The sequence below is a fragment of the Dendrobates tinctorius genome, unplaced genomic scaffold, assembly GCF_039654945.1.
Source record: "Dendrobates tinctorius isolate UK_male_01 unplaced genomic scaffold, ASM3965494v1 ptg000154l, whole genome shotgun sequence".
In the NCBI taxonomy this organism is placed as follows: domain Eukaryota; kingdom Metazoa; phylum Chordata; class Amphibia; order Anura; family Dendrobatidae; genus Dendrobates; species Dendrobates tinctorius.
The window spans coordinates 1,533,259-1,556,652 of record NW_027361821.1 but is presented as its reverse complement, the minus strand read 5'-3'; the positions used below and the strand labels follow the sequence as shown (position 1 = coordinate 1,556,652).

General features: G+C 42.3%; 1 protein-coding gene across 5 annotated transcripts in view; it reads left to right on the top strand.

The window, feature by feature from the left end:
- Positions 1-23,394, top strand: part of ARHGEF9 (Cdc42 guanine nucleotide exchange factor 9) — a 489,098-nt gene that overhangs the window by 432,232 nt on the left and 33,472 nt on the right. For all 5 annotated transcript variants that reach the window (XM_073547557.1, XM_073547558.1, XM_073547560.1 and 2 more), the window contains one exon: positions 16,647-16,776. In XM_073547557.1, coding sequence (XP_073403658.1) covers positions 16,647-16,776 — 130 coding nt within the window. The remainder of the gene's footprint in view (positions 1-16,646; positions 16,777-23,394) is intronic.

Here is a 23,394-nt window from a genome sequence, read left to right as displayed (position 1 = left end):
GTCCTGAAAACGCATTTATTCAGACTGGCCTATCGCCTCAACACATTAACCTAACCTATCCCTGTGTGGCAGAGCCAAAAGTTTTACCATAACCAGGTTCCCAGCATCATGTTCCCACATGCTTTATGCATCCATTAGCCCTCTGTGTCTGTACTGTTACACACTTAACATTATGGCTGGTCCATACAATCAGGGCAACTGTTACCACCCACCTTTCGTGTCTACCTCTTTCCTCATAGACTGTAAGCTTGCGAGCAGGGCCCTCACTCCTCTTGGTATTTGTTATAATCTACTGTATGTGATTATTGTTATGCTGTAATGTCTATTGTCTGTACAAATCCCCTCTGAAATGTAAAGTGCTGCGGAATATGTCGGCGCTATAAAAATAAAATGTATTATTATTATTATTAAGGTGGCTCTTCTTTTTCTGACCCCCAGTAATGCCAAAATAATGACTTTTATAATTAGCTCTTCATACCTGTAATGTGTCCCACAGGTATGTTGTGTCCCCAGTATCAGCCGCCTACCATCCGTCAATCATGCCTGTCTGAGGCCTCGGTGCCGCCCACCATCTGTCCATCATGATGCCCCGTGTATCGCTGCCTCCTCCTGTTTTGAATGCAGGCGCCTGCGCTGTAACAAGTGTTATCGGGCATGCGCAATGCGCGCTGCCCGAGAACCGACATCAGGCTGTTGCACCTGCGCATTGTGGAGGCCCCAGATCCCGCCCCGCAGTATGTTATGATGTATTCACACTGCGGGGCTGGGGCCTCCACAACACGCAGGCGCAATAGCCTGATGTCGGTTCTCGGGCAGCGTGCACTGCGTATGCCCGAGAACACTTGTTACAGCGCAGGCGCCGGGATTCAAATCAAGAGGAGGCAGTGACGCATGGGGCATCATGATGGACAGATGGTGGGCGGCGCCGAGACACCGGACAGTCATGATGGACGGATGGTAGGCAGCTGATACAGGGGGACACAACATACTATGGGACACATTACAGGTATGAGGAGCTAGTTATAAAAGTCGATATTTCAGCGTTACTAGGGGTCAGAAAAAGAAGAGCCACCTTCACAGAATGCAGCCTTAGTGCTGCTGAAGGTGGCTCTTTAACTGAAAAACGCCCTGGGAGGGTGACAGGTTCCCTTTAACACTTCTATTTTTGAAAGCAGCTTTCTTTGCAGCATTGTTTTCTTCCCTGCCTAAAACTTTTGCACATCTATAGAAACTGTCTATCGACACATAACAAGCTTACAAGTACAATAGTAATGTAAATATATCCAATTCATATGAATATTTCTTCTGTGTTGAGTGACCCAATGGAACTTTGAAGCAAAACCTGTGGGAGTCAGCTGTCAATTTGTTCTCTTGTAAGTGAAATATATGTCAAAATACAGTAAACCTCTGTATTAAGTGTATATTAGACAACACAAAAAAAAGAAAACCTTAGTTGGCTGGATGCAAAATAGTATGCTAGAGTGAGGTATTACTATTGTTTCAAAGAATTTAAAGGATTTATGTAAACTAGACCATAGGTTGTTTGGACAAGAAAGACACTGTTTCTGGGAAAACTCTCATACAACTTCTCTAGTTTCCATCTGTATCTGCAATATGTACTATTAAACTTCCAGTAGATAAGTTGATTATAACGGCTATTTATTTAATTATTTATTTACTTACTAAACTTTACTTTCTTTACTTTACTTTACTTACTGGGCAGCACGGTGGCTCAGTGGTTAGCGCTGAAGCCTTGCAGCGCTGGGGTCCTGGGTTCGAATCCCACCAAGGACAACATCTGCAAGGAGTTTGTATGTTCTCCCCGTGTTTGCGTGGGGTTCCTCCGGGCACTCCGGTTTCCTCCCACACTCCAAAGACATACTGATAGGGAATTTAGATTGTGAGCCCCATTGGGGACAGTGATGAAAAATGTGTGCAAAACTGTAAAGCGCTACTGAATATGTTAGCGCTATACAAAAATAAAGATTATTATTACTATTTATTTACTTATTTACTATTTATTTAATGATGTGCTACTTAATCAAAGGATAATTTTGAGTGACTAGCTACAGTATGTAATACATTTACTTGTAAATCCCTGTATTAAACAGTTTGGTTTAGAAAACCCATTTTCAAATATTGAGTTAACTTTTCAAAGCTTCTTTCCATCTTGATTCTTCAGGAGTGCACAGCTCCCCTGCCTCTCAGCTTGGTGCTTGGCGGGGAGGAGGAGCAGTCCTGATGATTGACTGTGCACACCAGGTAGTATGGTAGAGACTGTCCCAAACGGTGCTCTCTCCCAAATCAGAAGCAAAGGCAATTTTGCTTTGCAGGAGTGGAGAAACACAGAAATACTACAGCTAGACTGCTTCTGAGCAACAAATGCAAGTTCTACAGTGAAGAGCTTGTAAGCGCAATGCTTTTGGCCTAACATAGTGACCGCAGCTATTAGACCACATAGGTAGCCAGTAACTTAATCAACAAGCAGTAAAGAATTACATTAAAACTACCTCTGTTCTTAAGAACTGAAACAATTTCTTATAAGATATAAATTGCTTGTTTTTCCAGGAATTTTTACATTTTACCAATCTCAAAAGATGAGAAAACTCCTTTGAATCGTTAGATTTCAATAGGAACTGCTTATATTCCCCTATGGTTGTAACTGTTGAGAAATTGGATACTTGCTGCTAGATGTAGTTGGATGTCCCAGCAGCATTAGAATATGTGACTAGTTTTTGGTTATAAGGCTATAAAAGAGATTGTCTAAGGCTCTTAGCCTTACAACCCAATTTAACAAAATAATGCCTATGTATGACATATATTACTATTTTATTATTCATTGATGCTCACTTATATTATCCAATGCACAATTAATGTAACTATTCATTTATTGTAGCTATAGAATATCGGTATTGACTTGGTTCTTTGCAATGTAGAAGCATCATTACTCACTGCAGTAATGAAATCATCTGATTGTGATTCAGGATCATGTTAAGGTAGAGCAACAAATCCCTATAATGTATCAGGGCTTGCAAGTTGGATTTTTGAGGCAGTGAAGCAGATAAAAGTAATTTCCCAAATTTCTACCAGGTAAAATAACAGAACAATCTAGCACTCTTGCCATCAGTATATAAATTTTATTCTATAGATCTTCAATTTTCATTCAATAGGTTTCTATGACTTTCTAGAAGCCATCTCATTTGAAAAGGAATTAAAACTTATCAAGCCCTAAGTAACATGTACAGCGTTAGTATGATATTTATAGGGTCTAAGACCACTATAGCACTGTATACAGGGATATACTATGCAATCTCTGAAACTACACATGGGCCCAGCAGGTAAAGGGGGCTCACTTCCTCTCCAAAGCAGCAAGACACTTTTCTCACAGATACATAAACGGATGTACTATGATGAGCTATTAGATTGTAAAGGGCTCATAGGTTCTTTTATTCATAGAGAGCCTTTTTCGTATGTTTCTGCCCTAACTGTACAGTAACTTTAAAATGCATTTTGGTGGTTACAGTCTCCCTTAAACAGTAGCTGCATCATTTTCCGCAAATAAAACATTAACACAAAACACACAGTAAAATGGTGGTCACTTAGTATTCATGATACCGTATTTCTCCACTACATTGTGCTTAGTGCAAAAGATCTTTCAAATAGGAAGGTGATTGCTTGGGGCTCACAGACACTATACTGATTCTATGTGAGGTATAAAGATCCTTTTGCATAATTATACTGAACTGCAGTAGATGGAGGCCCGATGCTATCACATCGGGAGGGCGGCAATGTCACACTGGGGGCAGGCTTTGCAGCGTTGAGAATCTCTCCCCCCCCCATGTGCTCACCCACCTATCCCCTCTCTCTTTCCCCATGTGCTGACTTCTCCCATCTGTGCTCTCTTCTTTGACCTGTCTATACCACAGTTCCTGGGCACGGAAGGAAGCAAAAGACAATGCTGACATTACAGCAGGAGATCGTATAGGATACATTTTGTGAGGTAAAATATTTTTAAAAAAACAGTCAGTGAAATATTTTATCTCACGAAAAGAATCCACTGTGATCCCCTGCTGTAATGACAGTATTGTCTTTTGCTTCCTCCCCTGCCCAGGAGATATGTTATGCTCCGTACATGGTCAGAAACACTCACCCCTGTGTCTGACCGTGTACAGAACATACCACAGCTCCTGGGCAGGGGAAGAAGCAAAAGACAATACTGACATTACAGCAGGAGATCGCAGAGAATACATGTTTGTGAGGTAAAATATTTTTTAAAAACAGTCAGTGAAATATTTTACCTCACAAAATGAATCCTCTGTGATCCCCTGCTGTAATCTCAGTATTGTCTTTTGCTTCCTCACCTGCCCAGGAGATGAGGTATGCTCCGTACACAGTCAGACACAGTCAATTTTTAAAATGAACTTTCGTTTGTGGCAAAACCCCTTTGATGTGACTGGCTTCCTCTGCCTGTAGACACGTCGCGCATCTGCCGCTGGGATCAGCCGAATGATTCACTGCACCTGCACGTAATTTGCGCAGGCGCTGTAAATCAGACATCCGCCATCTTTGTGCAGACAGATAGCGGTGGTCACATTAAAACTGCACATGCGCTCCTCCTGTACAAAGATGGCAGCAGTCAGTGAATCATTCAGCTGATCCTGGCAGCAGCATGTTCGCGATGGTGTTCCGCTGGTGATACCGTGCAAGAGGCTGCGTGAGTGTGTGTGACTGTGTGTGGTGCGTACGGCGTATAGAGTGTATGTGTGTGTGTGGTGCGAAGGTGTTCCACTGGTGGTACCGCGCAATAGGTTGGTACCAGAAGCAGTTTTCATATTGAGACACCCATCACTTGGGTGTCCCAATATGGCGGTCGGTGAACTTCCTCCTCTTGGAATTCTGAAATACGATGACATCTGGACAGAACAGGAAATGAAACATTACAAGGCAATTATATAAATAGATAAATAATGCCAACATTGTAGAAAAATTAAGCAATCATTAGAGCAAACGATATTGCTGAAAAAGATGCAATTATAGTTACATATAAATGCATGTCTCTCGAACAGCAACAACTCGCTATTTTGTAAAACTCAGTTTTTCACATTTATTTTTATGTGTGAAAGTGGTGTGTCCAAGTGGTTTGTAAGAAAAGTGGGCGCTACAATACTGGAGTTGAATGCAGAAGTTGAAGAGCTCTAAGTACGGCACTTAACTTTTTTTTTACCTTTTATAATTTTTTTATTGTTTAATGAATATTAGGATTGGATGTTTCCTTCTGTGCACGGTATGCCAAATGTATACATACACAACTAGAGCAGGATATTTCAGGGTCAATAATGCTGTGGCAGATAAGCATGTTGGCAATTACCTTCGGGGCCCCCAGCGTTTCCTACAGAAACTACATTGATAATAGCATAATCAGTGTAGTTTCTGGTGTTATGGAACCATGATGTCAACAGAGGTCCTGTAGGAAACAGGAGTCTAGGTGAGCTGAAGAAGATGAGACAGCCCAGTAACTATTCTACAGTGTGCATGTGTGTGTGTGTTAGTATGTATGTGCTCCGTGTATGCATGTCTCTGTATGTACGGTATGTGCTTTGTGTATGCAGCATGTCTCTATATGTATGTGCTCTATGTATACACGTCTTTGTATGTATGTGCTCTGTGTATGCATGTATGTGCTTTGTGTATGCCTGTATCTGTATGTATATGCTCCGTGCATCTCTGCCCACTTTGAAAACATCAATAGTCAGGAAATTTTTCCACAACTTTGAGATGCACAAACATTTTGTGAATTTTGTGAACATTTTGTGAATTTTCAAATTGTTTTATGCAGCAATAGTTTAATAAATCAGAGCCACCGTGTTTTTGGACTTTTCAAAGTTGTTTGATACTGTCCTATATAGATGCCAAATTGTTAAATTACAGGAGATATCTGATACTTTAAAAAAAAAGTGCCTAAGCACTAACAGTCAGGTAGTTGCTACCGACCTGCCTGTTGTGCCCGCCACCGTTCTCAGCTGGCACAAACAAGTCACCGACTTATCCTGACATCATATCAACAGAGCTGCAGTTTCTTTTCCTGTTGAAAGGGTGCGATTACTAGTTTCATGCTGATTGACAGCCAGCTCTCTGCTGCCTAACCCCTTAACGACCGCCGATACATCTTTTAACCGTAGCAGTTAAAAGTATTTATTCCTCAGCGCCGCTTTTTACCAGCACTTAGAAATAAGGTTATAGTGCCCCCAAGCACCGGAAAATCTCCGGAAGTAGCTGAGACAGAATATTGACAGAATAACGGCAACCGCAACAAAAAAAAGTCAGCTTTCCCATATAATTCTCTCTCCTCTGATATAATCTAGCACATCAGAGGAGAGAGAAATGGGGTCCCCCAAACCCTCCCGGTACCTGTGATTTCCCCCGGGTCCCTTCGGCTCTGTCCCCTGGCCCTCGGGTCTTCTTCTGGGAAAAAAATGGTGGGCGCATGCGCAGTACGCCCACCAAGATTTGCCATCTGGCAACCGGCAACAATAGGAGATTTCTCCTACTGGTTCATTTTGATCACTGTGATAGATCCTATCACAGTGATCAAAATAGAAAAAAATAGTAAATCAAAACACCCTTTAACATCCCCTTAGTTAGGTAAAAATAACAAAATTAAAGAAAAATTATTTTTCCATTTTTCCATTAGGGTTATGGTTGGGGTTATAGTTGGTGTTATAGCTAGGGTTAAGGCTGGGGCTAGGGTTAGGGGTGTGCTAGGGTTAGTGTTGGGCTTGGGTTAGGGTTGGGGCTAGGGTTAGAGCTAGAGTTAGGGTTGGGCTAGGGTTAGAGCCAGGATTAAGGCTGGGCTAGGGTTTGTGTTGGGGCTAGGGTTAGGGTTGGGCTAGGGTTGGGGTTAGGATTGTGTTGGGGTTGAGGTTGTGTTGGTTAGCATTGTGGTGTTGGGGTTAGGGTGGTGTTGGGATTAGGGTTGTGGTTAGCGTTAGGATTGGGATTAGGGTTAGGGGTTTGTTGGGGTTAGGGTTGGGGTTACGGCTGTGTTAAGGTTGGAGATAGAATTGAGGGGTTTCCACTGTTTAAATGCATCAGGTGGTCTCCAAACGCGACATGATGCCCGCCATTGATTCCAGCCAATTTTGCATTCAAAAAGTCAAACAGGGCTCCCTCCCTTCTGAGCCCTGCAATACGCCCAAGCAGTGGCTTTCCGCCACATTTGGGGTATCGGCATGCTAAGACGAAATTGCACAACAAATTTTGTGGTTCATTTTCTCCCAAAACCCTTGTGAAAATAAAAAAGTTTGGTTCCAAAGTAAATTTTTTGTGAAAAAATGTTCATTTTTTCCATCCACATTGCTTTAGTTCTTGCGAAGCACCTAAAGGGTTAATAAACTTCTTGAATATGACTTTGAGGGGTGCAGTTTTTAGAATGGTGTCACTTTTCCGTATTTTCTGCCATATTGACCCCCCAAGCTCACTTCAAATGTGAGGTGGTCCCTAAAAAAATGGTTGTTATGAATGAGTCACCAAGGAGGAAAAACAAAAACAAGCTAAGCCACAGAAAACCAGAGAGGTTGGAAACTAAACTGATTGCAGACCCCTGATCCTATCCACACAACTAGCAGTAGCTGTGGAGCGTACCTACGATGATCCTAGATGCCTCGTCACAGCCGGAGAACTAAATAAGCCTAAAGCAAGAAAAGGGGAAATCTAAACTGCCCCAGAACAGACCCCAAAGCAATAGACAGCCCCCAAACATGTATTGTCGGTGAGACAAGATGAAAACACAAACACAGATAGAAAAATAGGCTGAGCAAACGATGGGGCCCAAACTAACTAGAAAGGACAGGAAAGGAAAGATGCTGTCTGCAATCACGCACAAAACCCTGCCAAAAAATGTCCAACACTTTCTGCTAACAAAAATCCTGAAGTTACTAGACTTCAATTCCCTATATCAGCACTCTGGTATATTCTGAAGACAGAGCAAAAAGAGACCAATCTGATCAGGGACAAAAAGCAAACTGGCATAAACAGAGACATAAGAATGGAAATTCCGCACAGCCCCAGCAGGGGCTGGCTGACCACAAAAACTGAGTAAACCAGATCAAATCTCATGTGAAAAAATAGCAGAGCATACTTAGCTTGAGAAGGCAGGAACAGAACTGGAAACCAGAACCTCAGGGCAGGGAAAAATCACCAGCACAAAATTAGGGAGTCGGCTGCCTTAAATCCAGTCAGAGACTCCTGATGTCCACTCACAGTCCTCCTCCTCAGGTGGCAGGTCTCTGCCATTTAGATCAGCTTCATTACCTACTATCACCACTAGAGGGAGCCCGGATGGAGAACTCACGACTCCTCTGTCAACACAGCCAGCTCCACCACTCTCACCAGAAGTTAGAGGTAAACCAGAAAATGAGTTCACAACAGTACCCCCCTTGAGGAGGGGTCACCGAACCCTCATCAACGCCACCAGGCCTATCAGGATGGGCCCGTTGAAAAGCACGAACCAATCTATTGGCATGAATGTCAGAGGCAGAGACCCAAGAATTGTCCTCCTGGCCATAACCCTTCCACTTGACCAAATACTGGAGTCTCCATCTAGCCAGACGAGAATCCAGTATTTTCTCTACCTCATATTCCACATTACCTTCAACCAACACGGGGTCAGGAGGTGCCGCCATAGGAACTACTGGCTCAACATATCTCTTCAACAGCGACTTATGAAACACGTTATAGATCTTAAACGTAACAGGAAGAGCCAATCGAAAAGAAACCGGATTAAGAATCTCCAAAATATTGTAAGGTCCAATAAATCTTGGTTTGAACTTTGGAGACGCAACCTTCATAGAGATATTTTTTGACGATAACCAAACCATATCACCACTTTAAACCGGGGACCAATGGTCTTATGCCGGTTGGAAAACTGCTGGGCCTTTTCTTGAGAGAAGGACAATTTATCCACCACTTGGTCCCAAATCTGCTGCATTCTCTCTGCCACAGTGTCAACACCTGGGCAGGATGAAGATTCCACTTGCCCTGAAGAAAATCGAGGATGAAACCCAAAGTTACAGAAAAAGGGCGACATCAATGTGGCAGAACTAGCTCTATTATTTAGGGCGAATTCGGCCAAGGGCAAAAATGAGACCCAATCATCCTGATCAGCAGATATAAAACATCTCAAATAGGACTCCAAAGTCTGGTTTGTTCTCTCAGTCTGCCCATTGGTCTGTGGGTGAAACACAGAGAAGGATAACTGAATTCCCAGCTTGGAACAAAAAGCTTTCCAAAATTTGGAGACAAACTGGACTCCTCTGTCCGACACAATGTTCTCAGGAATCCCATGCAACCGAACCACCTGTTGTAAAAACAAGGGCACCAACTCTGAGGAAGATGGCAGCTTTAGGAGTGGTACAAGATGGACCATCTTCGAAAATCTATCACAAATCACCAAGATAACAGTCATTCTCTGAGAGACAAGAAGATCAGAAATAAAATCCATTGAGATATGGGTCCATGGCCTCTTGGGCACCGGCAAGGGGATCAACAACCCACTAGAATGAGAACAGGGTTTAGACCGGGAACAAGTCCCACAGGACTGCACAAAATTCCTGACATCACGAGATAAGGCGGGCCACCAAAAAGACCGACTCACCAAATGTCTGGTACCAAAAATACCTGGATGACCAGCCAACGCAGAGCAATGAACTTCAGACATCACTCTCTTCCTCCACTGGTCAGGAACATACAATTTTCCCATAGGACAATGCACAGGTTTGTCCTCCTGAAATTCTTCCAGGGCACGTCTTAAATCGGGCGAGATGGCAGAAAGAACTACCCCCTCACCTAGGATGGTAGTAGGTTTGGTCACAATAGGAAAATCAGCAAAGAAACTCCTAGAAAGGGCGTCTGCCTTAACATTCTTAGTGCCCGGAAGAAAGGAGACCACAAAATCAAGATGCGTGAAAAACAAGGCCCACCTAGCCTGTCTAGAATTCAAGCGTTTGGCCGACTCCAGGTAAATCAAATTCTTGTGGTCAGTGAGGACCATAACTTGATGTCTAGCTCCTTCCAACCAATGTCTCCACTCCTCGAATGCCCATTTCATGGCCAATAATTCCCGATTCCCCACATCATAATTGCGTTCAGATGGGGAGAACGTACGGGAAAACAAGGCACAGGGATTCATTTTAGAAGTCACCGGATCTTTTTGGGACAAAACAGCTCCTGCACCAATCTCCGAAGCATCTACCTCTACCTGAAATGGAAGTGAGACATCAGGTTTCCGTAAAACCGGAGCAGATGTGAACCTCCGCTTCAGCTCCTGAAATGCCAAAACAGCCTCTGGAGACCAATTCAGCACATCAGCGCCCTTCTTAGTCAGATCAGTCAGTGGCTTAGCAATACCAGAAAAATTAGCTATAAATTTACGATAAAAATTAGCAAAACCCAAAAAACTTCTAGAGAGCCTTCAAAGAAGTGGGCTGAATCCAATCAGAAATGGCCTGTACCTTGGCTGGGTTCATTTCAATAGTTGACGGAGACAAAATAAATCCCAAAAATGAAATCCTCTGTACACCAAAAAGGCATTTTGATCCCTCAACATACAGGGAATTCTCCCTCAAAATCCGGAACACAGTCCGAACATGTTCCACATGAGAATCCCAATCACTGGAAAAGATCAGAATATCATCCAAATAAGTGATCAAAAACTTATCCACAAAGTCCCGGAAAATATAATTCATGAAGGATTGGAAGACAGAAGGGGCATTAGTGAGCTCAAAAGGCATCACCAGGTACTCAAAATGTCCCTCTGGAGTATTAAACGCCGTCTTTCACTCATCCCCATGCTTGATGCGAATAAGATTATACGCCCCCCCTGAGGTCAAGCTTAGTAAACCAGCAGGCACCTTTAACTCTGGAGAATAAATCAGAAATCAGGGGTAACGGATACTGATATTTAAACGTAATCTTGTTAAGGGAACGATAGTCAATATAAGGCCTTAATGAACCATCTTTCTTAGCCACGAAAAAAAAACCCTGCACCTAAGGGTGAAGAGGATGGTCTAATATGACCCTTCTCCAACGACTCCTTAATATAAGATCGCATAGCCTCGTGTTCAGGTACAGATAAATTGAAAAGCCGACCCTTGGGAATTGGGAAATTTACACCCAGGCCTCAACTCAATTGCACAGTCATAACTCCTATGAGGAGGCAGGGACTCAGACTTACTCTCACTAAATACATCATAAAAATCAGCCAAATAGTCAGGAACATCATGAGAATGGGGAGAGGTGGAGAAAACAGGAGTGTCACCAAGAGCACACCAACAGCCCCAGCTCACCACAGACACAGATTTCCAATCCAAAACTGGATTATGGATTTGCAACCAGGGAAAACCCAGAACAATAGTATCATGCAAATTATGCAGTACCAAAAATCTACAATTTTCTTGGTGGTCTGGGGTGACCCGCATTATCACCTGGGTCCAAAACTGAGGTTTATTCTCTGCCAAAGGAGTAGCATCAATACCCCTCAAAGGAATAGGCGTCCGCAGAGGTATCATGGGAAAACCACAATGTTTAGCAAAATCCAAATCTATCAGATTCAAAGCCGCTCCTGAATCCACAAAAGCCTTGGCGGAAAATGTGGATAAGGAGCAGATCAGAGTAATTGCCAAAAGAAACTTAGGTTGTACGCCAGCCACAGTAAATGTGTGTGCAAAACATTTCTCTCGTTTAGGGCAGACAGAAATAATATGAGAGGCATCTCCACAGAAAAAACATAGCTTATTACGCCTTCTATACTCCTGACGTTGCACCCTTGACAAAACTCTATCACATTGCATAGGTTCAGACATTTGTTGAAAATGTGGCAACACCTCTCGTGTAGTGTTACGTTCACATAAACGCCGATCAACTTGAATGGCTAATGACATAGGATCGTCAAGACCAGAGGGAACAGAAAATCCCACCATAATATCTTTATGGTTTCTGATAAACCCTTGCGAAAGAGAGCTGCCAAGGCACCATCATTCCATGTAGTAAGGACCGCCCACTTTCGGAATTTTTGACAGTATAACTGCAGAATCCTGACTCTGGTTCAATGCCAATAGGGCTTTCTCCGCTTGATCAATAGCATTAGGTTCATCATACAACAACCCCAAGGCTTGAAAAAATGCATCCACATTAGTGAGAATAGGATTTTCAGGTGTCAAAGAAAATGCCCAATCCTGGGGATCGCCGCGCAGCAAGGAGATGACAATTTTAACCTGCTGCGCAGAGCTCCCTGATGAGTTAGGCTTCAAGGCAAGAAATAATTTACAATTATTCTTAAAATTCAAAAATTTAGACCGATCCCCAGAAAACACATCAGGAGTAGGGATTTTTGGTTCAACAGCATGGGATTGAGCGAGATAGGTGGAAATTCCCCGCACTTTAGCAGCGAGGTGCTCCACATGATCAGACAATTGCTTAATCTCCATTAAGGAAAAAATCCTCCTAAGGCCCCGGAGAAAAAGGAAAAAATACATATAAAAAAAAAATTCTGAAACTTTTTTTTTACAATTTTTTTTTTTTTCCTGCTTTTGAGTACCCTAGAATCTGCGGTATGGCTGGTGATTCTGTTTTGAATGAGTCACCAAGGGGAAAAACAAAAACAAGCTAAGCCACAGAAAGCCAGAGAGGTTGGAAACTAAGCGGATTGCAGACCCCTGATCCTATCCACACAACTAGCAGAAGCTGTGGAGCGTACCTACGATGATCCTAGAGGCCTCGTCACAGCCAGAGAACTAAATAAGCCTAAAGCAAGAAAGAAAAATCTAAACTGCCCCAGAACAGACCCCAAAGCAATAGACAGCCCCCAAACATGTATTGTCGGTGAGACAAGATGAAAACACAAACACAGAAAGATAGGCTGAGCAAGCAATGGGGCCCAAACTAACTAGAAAGGACAGGAAAGGAAAGATGCTGTCTGCAATCACGCACAAAACCCTGCCAAAAAATGTCCAACACTTTCTGCTAACAAAAACCCTGAAGTTGCTAGACTTCAATTCCCTATATCAGCACTCTGGTATATTCTGAAGACAGAGCAAAAAGAGACCAATCTAATCAGGGACAAAAAGCAAACTGGCATAAACAGAAACATAAGAATGGAAACCAGCAGGGGCTGGCTGACCACAAAAACTGAGTAAACCAGACCAAATCTCATGTGAAAAAATAGCAGAGCACACTTGGCTTGAGAAGGCAGGAACAGAACTGGAAACCAGAACCTCAGGGCAGGGAAAAATCACCAGCACAAAATTAGGGAGTCGGCTGTCTTAAATCCAGTCAGAGACTCCTGATGTCCACTCACAGTCCTCCTCCTCAGGTGGCAGGTATCTGCCATTTAGATCAGCTTCATTACCTACTGTCACCACTAGAGGGAGCCCGGATGGAGAACTCACGACTCCTCTGTCAACACAGCCAGCTCCACCACCCTCACCAGAAGTAAACCAGAAAATGAGTTCACAACAATGGTTTTGTAAATTTTGTTGGAAAAATGAGAAACTGCTGGTCAATTTTTAACCCTTATAATGTCCTAACCAAAAAAATGCTTCCAAAATTGTTCTGATGTAAAGGAGACATGTGGGAAATGCTATTTATTAACTATTTTGTGCGATATGACTCTGATTTAAGAGCACAAAAATTAAAAGTTTGAAAATTGCTACATTTTCACAATTTTTGACAAATTTTTGCTTTTTTCCTAAATAAACACAAGTTATATCAAAGAAATTTTACCACTAACATGAAGTACAATATGTCATGAAAAAACAGTCTGAGAATCAGTGGGATCCATTGAAGCGTTCCAGAGCTATAACCTCATGAAGTGACAGTGGTAAGAATTGTAAAAATTGGCTTGGTCTTTAAGTACCAAATTGGCTCTGTCACTAAGGAGTTTAAAAGAGCCTAAGCACTAACAGTCAGGTAGTTCCTACCTTCCTGCCTGTTATGCCTGGTGCTGTTCTCAGCTGGCTCAAACCGAAACCGGTCACAGACTTATTCTGATGTCATGTTAACAGAGCAGCAGTCTCTTTTCCTGTTGACAGGGTGGGACTACTAGTTTCATGCAGATTGACAGCCGACTCCTGATGCCTAATTGGGGAAAGTCAGCTGTCAATCAACATGATGCCAGTAGTCCTGCCCTGTCAACAGGAAGAGAAACTGCTGCTCTGTTGACAGGGAGCAGCTGAATTTCTGGCAGGAGCGGTCCATGACCGGCAACAGACAGGTAGTTGCCTCTATTTACAATTACATGTCTTTTTTAAAGTCCCAGATATCCTCTTTAAGGTCTATTATTTCAAAAGGTATGTTTGTAATTGGATTAAAAGCTGACTCAAAAGGGCCTGTCACACTAAGCAATATTGCTAGCAATATCGTTATAACTTGTGACGTTATAGCGATATTGCAAGCGATATCACTGTGTGTGATACTTACCTCCGACCGCTGCCCCGCTGGTTATCGCTGATCGCGCGAGAACGTCCTGGACCATTTCTCGTTGTCAGCTTCCTGTGGCGCTTCCTGTGGAGAGACGAGCGACGCGTGGACGCGGGCAGGAGGACGTCAGGATCGCCTAGTGTGACAGGTAAGTAGCAACCCCCGAACCCTGCGTTGTCACTGGTGAGATCTGCCTGTGTGGCAGCTCACTAACGACCACTTAGCGATGCACCAGCGATCCTGACCGCGTCATATCGCTGGTCGGGATCACTGGTGCATCGCTAAGTGTGACAGTACCTAAATAGTGAACCCTGAGAGTTGTGGTGAATGACTGCTACTCTGGTCTCCAGTTATAAGTGATGTATCCCAAGGTTCAATGCTTGGTCGGCTATTATTCAACTTATTTATTAATGATATTGAAGAAACGATTAATAGTGTTTCTAATTTTGCAAATAACAACAAGCTATGTAGTATAATAAAGTTAATATTGAAGATGTTCATAATCTACTGACTTGGACAAATTGAGTGTTTCAGCACCCATTTGGTAGAAGATGTTCAATGTGGATAAATATAAATTTATGCATTTGGGCTAAGTTACCTGTGAAAGCACCATATGTTCTAATGTCAGTAAAACTAGGAGAGTCATTTGTAAAGAAGGATCAGGGTGCACTTGTAGATCACAGAATATATACAGTAACAGCATGCAATGTCAATCAGCTGCTTTTAAGGCCATCAGGATATTGTGATGTATTAAGAGAGTTATGAGCATATGAGATAGGGACGTTACAAAGCATTAGGCCGGGGTCACACTTGCGAGTGCAATGCGAGAAACTCGCGCGAGTCTCTTGCCTCAATACCCGACACTGCCGCCGGCACTCGGGACCAGAGTGTGCGGCTGCATATCTTTCTATGCAGCTGAACGCTCCGGTCCGAACCACCCGCTGCTGCCGGGTATTGAGACGAGAGACTCGCGTGAGTTTCTCGCATTGCACTCATGCAATATCTGGAACATGCAGTTCAGTTCTGGGCACTAGTTCATAGTAAGGATGCCCTTGATGAAAGAGTCAAAGGATAACATGATTAACGTGTGCAAGTATATAAATCACCCATTTAAGAAATATTGTCAAAAGATGTTTAATCTATAACCTACTTAAAAGACAAAGAGGTTCCCTCCATCTGGCAAAAAAAAGTTCAATTTCCAAAGGAGACAGACTTTTTTTACCATAAGAACTACTAATCTGTAGAACAGCCAACCTCAGGAGCTTATCACCAGAACAACAATCAATGCTTTGCGATAAACTTAGCTGCATTTTTAAAAAAAGAATAAGAAATACTTGTGTAGATGTGTAAAATTATTATTCTGATTGTTGAGTCATTCGATTGAAACTTAGGATCAGAAAGGAAAATTAGCTCTTTGATGGCAGATTGGTTCATGCATTATGGTGGTACCAATAATCCATCAGTTGCACCTGATGGACATTTGTCTTTTTTCAACTATTACTGATTATGTCACTTACTATGTAAGGTCCCTTAGGCTTTGGCACAGTGAGATTTTTGAAGCATATACTAAGCGGAAACTCTCCATAATTAACCTCTAAATCCCACTACGCTTTAAAAACTTTGAGTTTCCGCTCAGTTTCTGCTCAGAAAACTCAATGAAGAAAAGTGTGCACCTACCATTAGTGGAGGGCTTTGTCCGAGTTGTATATGCAACTAACCTACTACTGAGGACTTGTGGACAGAAAATCTGCTGCATATTCAGGAATAGCATTGTGAATGACAATTCATAATATCTCATGCTCATGCTGTAGAGAAAATCTGCAGCTTAAATTGACTAATTCAGAGCAAAACCCTAGCATTACTGCAATAAAATTTGAATCAGTTTTTGCTGCTGAGTATTTTGCTGTGTATTTTCTGCCGCCGAAATTGCACAGAATCCCATGGTTATGTACTCTTAAACTGGGCATACTCGTATTGCCAAACATGCATCTGTTTTGATTGGTAAGAGGGAAGTAGCCCACTGCCAGAAACCTTCGGTGGTGGCTTATTTATAATTTTTAAAATTCTCTATGTATCCCCCCCCCAACATAAATCAAACTAATGTCAGCCTATTATTTTATGCAAATTAAATCGCTTTGCAATTAAAGAAATATTTTCTGTTTTTGTATTTTCAGTGATTACAGGTATGTGGCAGCAGCTCTAGCGGTTATGAGGAACGTCACTCAACAGATCAACGAGAGGAAGAGGAGACTGGAGAATATCGACAAAATCGCACAGTGGCAAGCTTCAGTCCTGGACTGGGAGGTTAGCAAGAACATTTTCTATTTTTATCTGTGAAGTTAAAAGTTAAATAAGTTGAACTGATGTTGGCAGCACTTAAATGTTTGCCAATTGTTCCAATTAGGGTAATATTTCTTTCCCTCTCTGCCGCCATGTAAGCTTACTCAATTTATATCTCACTCTTTTGTCTGTAATTTTCACTTTCCTTTTGGCTCTTCTGTTCACTCAAATACCGTATATACGTGTGTATAAGCCGAGATTTTCTGCACATTTTTTTGTGCTGAAAACGCTCCTCTTTGCTTATACACCAGTCATTGCCAGCGGGGGAGCAGAAGACATCATACTCACCCTCCTGGTGTCATCGCTGCATATCAGTCCCTGCATCTAGGGCGCCGGCATCTCTCTTCCTGTCTTCCTTCATGTGGTGAGCAGTCATGTGGTACCGCTCATTAAAGTAATGAATATGCACGCGTCTCCACTCCCATATGCGTGAATCGCATATTCATTACTTTAATGAGTGGTATCACTGACCGCTCAGCACAGGAAGGAAGAGAGGAAGAGAGATGACAGCGCCCGAGATGCAGGGACTGATATGCAGCGCTAGGAGGGTGAGTGGCACTGGAGGGAGGGTGAGCCATGCGATATTCACCTGTCCCCGTTCCACCGCCGCGCTGTGTCTCCGGGTCCTCTGGCTATGACGTTCAGGTCAGAGGGCATGATGACGTGGTTAATGCGCACCCTCTGCCTGAACAGTCATTGCAGAGAGCCGGCGATGCTGAGGAGCAGCGGGCAGCAACGAGAGATGAGTAGTATGTCATTTTTTTTTTTTGTAATCGCAGCAGCATTATATGGGGCATATTTTAATATGGTGCATCTTATGGGGCCATCATTAACCTTTGTGCAGCATTACATGGGGCATATTTTTGTATGGAGCATCTCATGGGGCCCATCATGAACTTTATGGAGCATCTTATGGTGTCTATTTTTATTTTTGAAATTTATCAGTACCTGTTGCATTTCCCATCCGAGGCTTATACGCGAGTCAACAAGATTTCCCATTTTTTTATGGCAAAATTAGGGGGGGTCGGCTTATACACGGGTCAACTTATACTCGAGTATATACGGTAACAAGACTCTTGCATTTGCTTCACTTCCCTCTATAGTGTTAGTAAAGCTCTGTCTATCCCCTTCCCCTTCTCTTATTCTCTTCTCAGTCCTGTATTTAACTCTTTTATCATTTTCTTCTGCTCCCTCTACCATTCATTCATTGTCTCTGGGTATGTTGTATCTTTTCCTTGCTAATGTTCTTCTTGGATTCTAACCTTCTCGTTTATCTATGTCTTTATCTCTCTACACATTTACAACTTTTTTCTTTTACTACATGAAAATTTATTATCCATTTTCTTTCTTGCTTTCTGTTTTTATAGCAAGAAATCAAAGTAATTTAATTCATTAGTGCGTCTAATTAAATCGCTTACAAATTAATTATGCCTTAGATTTTTAAACATTTATTGCAGAATTTTACCACTCTGTATTCTCATAGGAAATCGGTTCTTACAAAATACTTTTTTTTTGGCACAAAAGAAACTTTTTGGCTTTATGTACTTTATATGCAATCACTGTGTGTAGTTGGCTGTAGGAATAAACTAAATGACTTCATGAGTCAGGCACATATCATGATACTGATAATGATACTATTTAAAAAAATTATGGGCAGCACGGTGGCTCAGTGGTTAGCACTATTGATTTGCAGTCCTGGGTTCAAATCCCACCAAGGACAACATCTGCAAGGAGTTTGTATGTTCTCCCAGTGTTGGCGTGGGTTTCCTCCGGGTCCTCCGGTTTCCACCCACATGCCAAAAACATACAGATTGGCAATGTAGATTGTGAGCTCCAAGGGGGGCAGTGATGTTGATGTCTGTGAAGCGCTGCGTAACATGTTGGAGTTATATAAGTAATCATAATAAATAAACTAAGAATACAGATATATCTATTTTAAAAGTATTAGTTTAGTTTTGTGTAGAGAACATTTGTGATCATGGTAGTTGGATATCTGCTGAAGTCTTGGAGCTGTCTGACTGACACTTTTGAAATAAAGAACGCTTGCCTATGTTAATTTAGACATCATTATTGGAAAGGGTTCTTCACAGTTAAAGCGCACCTGCCATTTAGGATAGTTTTTTAAAATAAGCTGTCGTGTGTGTACATGAGGAATAATGCATTTTCTGGGCATTATATTACTTGTATCATGCATTTTTTCACCAGATTTCTCCTCTGCAGACTTTATTTCTAAATTTCAGTTCTCTCTGAGCTAGTGGGTGGAACAGAGGTATTTCTGCTCTTTTTTTCTGTATAGCAAACAGACAAAAGCAGTGTGAAGGATTTGCCTTTTTTCCCACTTTTTTGTGTTATTTCAGCACACATGAAGAAAATAAACATGTGTGTTGCAAAACGTGTGATTGCATAATTTATTTGGGATAAATACTTATTTTTCAAGAACAATTGCAAGGGTGCCAACTTTTTTGGCCATGTCTGTACATATAGAGAGAGAGAGAGAGAAAAGAATGTTGCTGCCAGTACAAATAATTGCTCCTAGCCCCAACCCTATAAAGAAAGAAAGCAAAACAAAAATAGTCCAAATACAATGGTACAATGTCGGTCCAGCTCTTAACACAGTAATAATAATAAATTTTATTTCTATAGCGCCGACATATTCCGCAGCACTTTACATTTCAGAGGAATTTTCACCTCCACTCTCAGTCACTGAATGAGACAACTGGTCTCCTTTTTCTCTGCTGTACCACGCTACAGGGTGGGGATATGTAAGCAGCCAGTCCCATCCATCTCTCTGACAGCTTGTAAACCCAACCCTTCACACGCCCTATTAACTCTCTCAGCACTGCTGGAGCCTGTTTCCCAAGCTTACATAACCGAGACTACCAACCCAGATGACACATATCTACCCTCAAGGACCTGTACGGTGGCCAACTTACAATACATATATATAAATATTTATTTCTATAGCGCCAACATATTCCGCAGCACTTTACATTACAAGGCATACTTGTACAGTAAATAATGGCATAACAGAGTAAACACATAATTCAACATAATTCAACAGATACCAAGAGGAGTGAGGGCTCTGCTCACAAGCTTACAATATATGTGAGATATATATATATTATATATATATATATATATTTTCTTATATTTTTTTTATTTCATACATTATTATGCCCCCATACATTCATATAGGACCTTTGGAGTCATTTCAACATTTTTAATACATTTTTACTATTGCTGATTTCCCTTGTAACTGGGGCTGATTTATTAGGTCCAGTTGCAGGGCTAATTCACCTTCCTCAGGCTTCTGCTGAGCTGATCTAGATCTGCAAAGACCCTGCGGTCCATGCTACCTCCCAGAAGCTTGCAAACACATGATTACTGGGACATGAAGAAGAGGCAATATATAACATGCTCCTTCAGTTCTGTCTTCTCTGTGGTTGAGTCCAACCATCTTTGACATCTAGTTCCCTTTGTTTTACTTGACAGGTATGATTTATTAAAAAGTTACAACATTGGCAAAAATTTGCTTTATTTCTCCATCGCAGTCTTTGCATCATGGCTGGAGGATGTGACTATTGTAACCAATCACTGAGCTATCTTTGCATCACTGCTGTGTGCAGTGATTGGCATCAGCGGGTCATGCTGTAGTCGATATGTCACCACTGCAGACAATCATTGGACTCAGCAGTGATGCCCAGGTAGCTTAGTGATTGGCTGCAGTGGTCACATGCTGTCATGATGTCACCGCTGCAGCCTTGCCAACAAAGACAGCAGCGGAGATGCTGCTCTGGAGCAGCAGGGGGTAAGCAGACAACCTCTTTATTAATGAAGGTTTGTACATGGCCACCATTTTTAGCTATTAAGGCAGAATTCACCCAATTAATTTATTGCATTCTCATTTTTGTCCATATTTCTAACATCTCTAAGAAAATATATCTTATTAATGGATGTTATTCAAAGCAAAGGTTACAAGGTTAATATGTGAACCAATGTGGAATAATTTTCCCCTTGGAAGACCCTGGTATCTCCAGCCTTGTGTAAATGACGTGTTCCCAGCTGCATCTGTTATCTGGCTGAGCCAGTCCCCTCTAAATAGGGAGTCACAGCTGTGTGCTTCATTGCACCCCGAATAATCCTCGGCGGAGCTGATAGGGAGCAAAGACCGGCAGCTGAGAACCCCGGAGATCCTAATTGAAACCAAATTGAATGCTCTGCTGCAGAGACAAGTGCAAGTAGCGTATGTTATTGGTCGCCTTGTCGCAGGGTGATTATATTAACACCATGTTGTTTTGGCAGCAGTTTGCTACTCCTGATTTCTATGTTGCTTAAGTGCTATTTTTATAGATGTATGTGCACTTGGAAATCTCACTTGCATTAACACTATAGGTGCATTTATATGGTTGTATTTTGGCCAAGTTTACGATACGAGCATATTTTCTGGAAGATGTCTACATGAAAAATTTTTAAGAAATTGACATGAATCCAGAAGGAAATGTTTTCCTGTTTTCCTCTGATGGGATTTGTCGTCATACTTGGACTGAAAGTGAATTTGCCCCCCCCCATCAGTTAACACACAGTATGATATACCATTGTGTCTATAAGGAAGTAGTATGTCCCAAAGTATCTCTGCAAGTACCAAAATCAACAATTAGCCAGCAAGGGTCTACCATCGCGGAGTTGATCCGCTATTTCCAGCAGCAAAAAGGTTAACTGGTTTTGTGCATAATAGAAGAACTGCCTACATAGCTGTCAACTCGAATGCTTTCATGTGTGTTCAGATTCTCCAGTAAGGCATTGAAACTCACATTTAAAAGCCCTTTTTTCATGCCTTCTCACATCAAACGCTGGGCTGAAAACCGTGCATCGTGCCGCTAAGATGCTGTTCTGGAGACAGGGCCAGCTTGATCAGCAAATCTCTTGAGGAAAATAAAGTCAGAGACTACAACAGGGATTTCAAACAACAGAAAGCATCAAAAAGGGAGCCTGGTAAAAAAAAAAAAAGAAAAAAAAGACGTTGCATTTGCTTTCCCTCCCGTCTGATCTCCCCCTCGCCTGCAGTGCTAATCAGTCTGTGAGTCCCTAATTAGAACACAGCAATGCCACTCACTAAATCAGGAATTACTGCACCCACTCCACAAGTAAATAACTCCTTTCATACAATGTGGCTGAACAGTGTTATTAGCAATCGAAATTTTCTAATGGCTTAGTTCTTTGTATTTACCAAGCTGTTACTTCCGAGGCGTTGATGCAACCACCTCTAGGGTGGGATTTTAGCATCAGAGGGTGAACATGGTGACAGCACGAAAAATGCAGCACACATTTGTAGTGCTCACGTTACTACAATCATATTGTTACTGGAAACTTACTGTGAAATATTCTTCATATGTAAATATTGTAATCAATTGATCACTTTAGTAATGAATATTGACAGTGATCGATGTGCATGGGCATATATCAAATTGCAACTACTTTTGTGCCAGGCTTTTTACGTAGTAGGACAGTCAGAAGCACCAAAACACTATATTTAGTAAAAGTACTACAAAGTTTTATTGGCGTTGGACAAGATTGGTTAAAACATTGTTCCTAGTCAAAGAGACAAGAGTCCAGCTTGCAAACTTAAGGCCCCGTCACACTAATCGATGTCCCAGCGATCCCACCAACGATCCGACATGATGGGATCGCTGGGACATCGTTAGGCTGATCGCTGGTGAGCTGTCACATAGACAGCCCCAGCAATCACGACCAGCGACGCTGGATGCTAGTTTCTAATGTAAACGTTGGGTATCCAGGAGCCGCGTGACTCCTGGATACCCGACGTTTACCTTGGAAACCAGCGTGTACACCGGTTTCCAAGGTAAATAGCGGGTATCCAGGAGCCGTGGCTCCTGGATACCCGACGTTTACATTAGCAACCAGCGTCCAGCGTCGCTGATCGCTGGTCTCTCGCTGTCACACGCAGCGATGCGCGCTGGGCAGCGGGAGATAAAGCGATCGAAAAACGGCCCAGGCCGCTCGAGCACGATCAGCAATAACCGGCAGGGGGGCCGGCCGCTGATCCCCGTCACACACAGCGATCTCGCTGGCGAGATCGCTGATGTGACACAAAATCAGTGATCTCGCTAGCGAGATCGCTTAGTGTGACGGGGCCTTTAAAGGGAATATGTCAGTAGGATCAACCCTCCTAAGCCTTTTACATGGATATGTAGGTCATAGGAAGCTGAATAAAATGATACCTTCATATCTGCGATCCTGTGTCTAATTCCAGAGAAATCCAAGTGTTTCTTACATGTTAATAAGCTGCTAAGATCTATGATCCAGACGTATGGTAGATCTCTCTGAGAATCTGCCCCTAGAACTGGTTTTAAATGAAAGGAGGTGTTACCAGTGTGAGATATGTCATAACTGACAGACTGCTCTTAAAATCACACACTGCTCTGCACTGATTTCAGAACTGACACAGTAAACCAGAAGTGAACTTTATCTCTCTCTTTTAAGAACTTTTAAGCCAAGTTCTGTTACAGAGCTGCGCCTGATTATAACCAACACAGCACAGCAGAGTTGACGCTTGTCTCATTG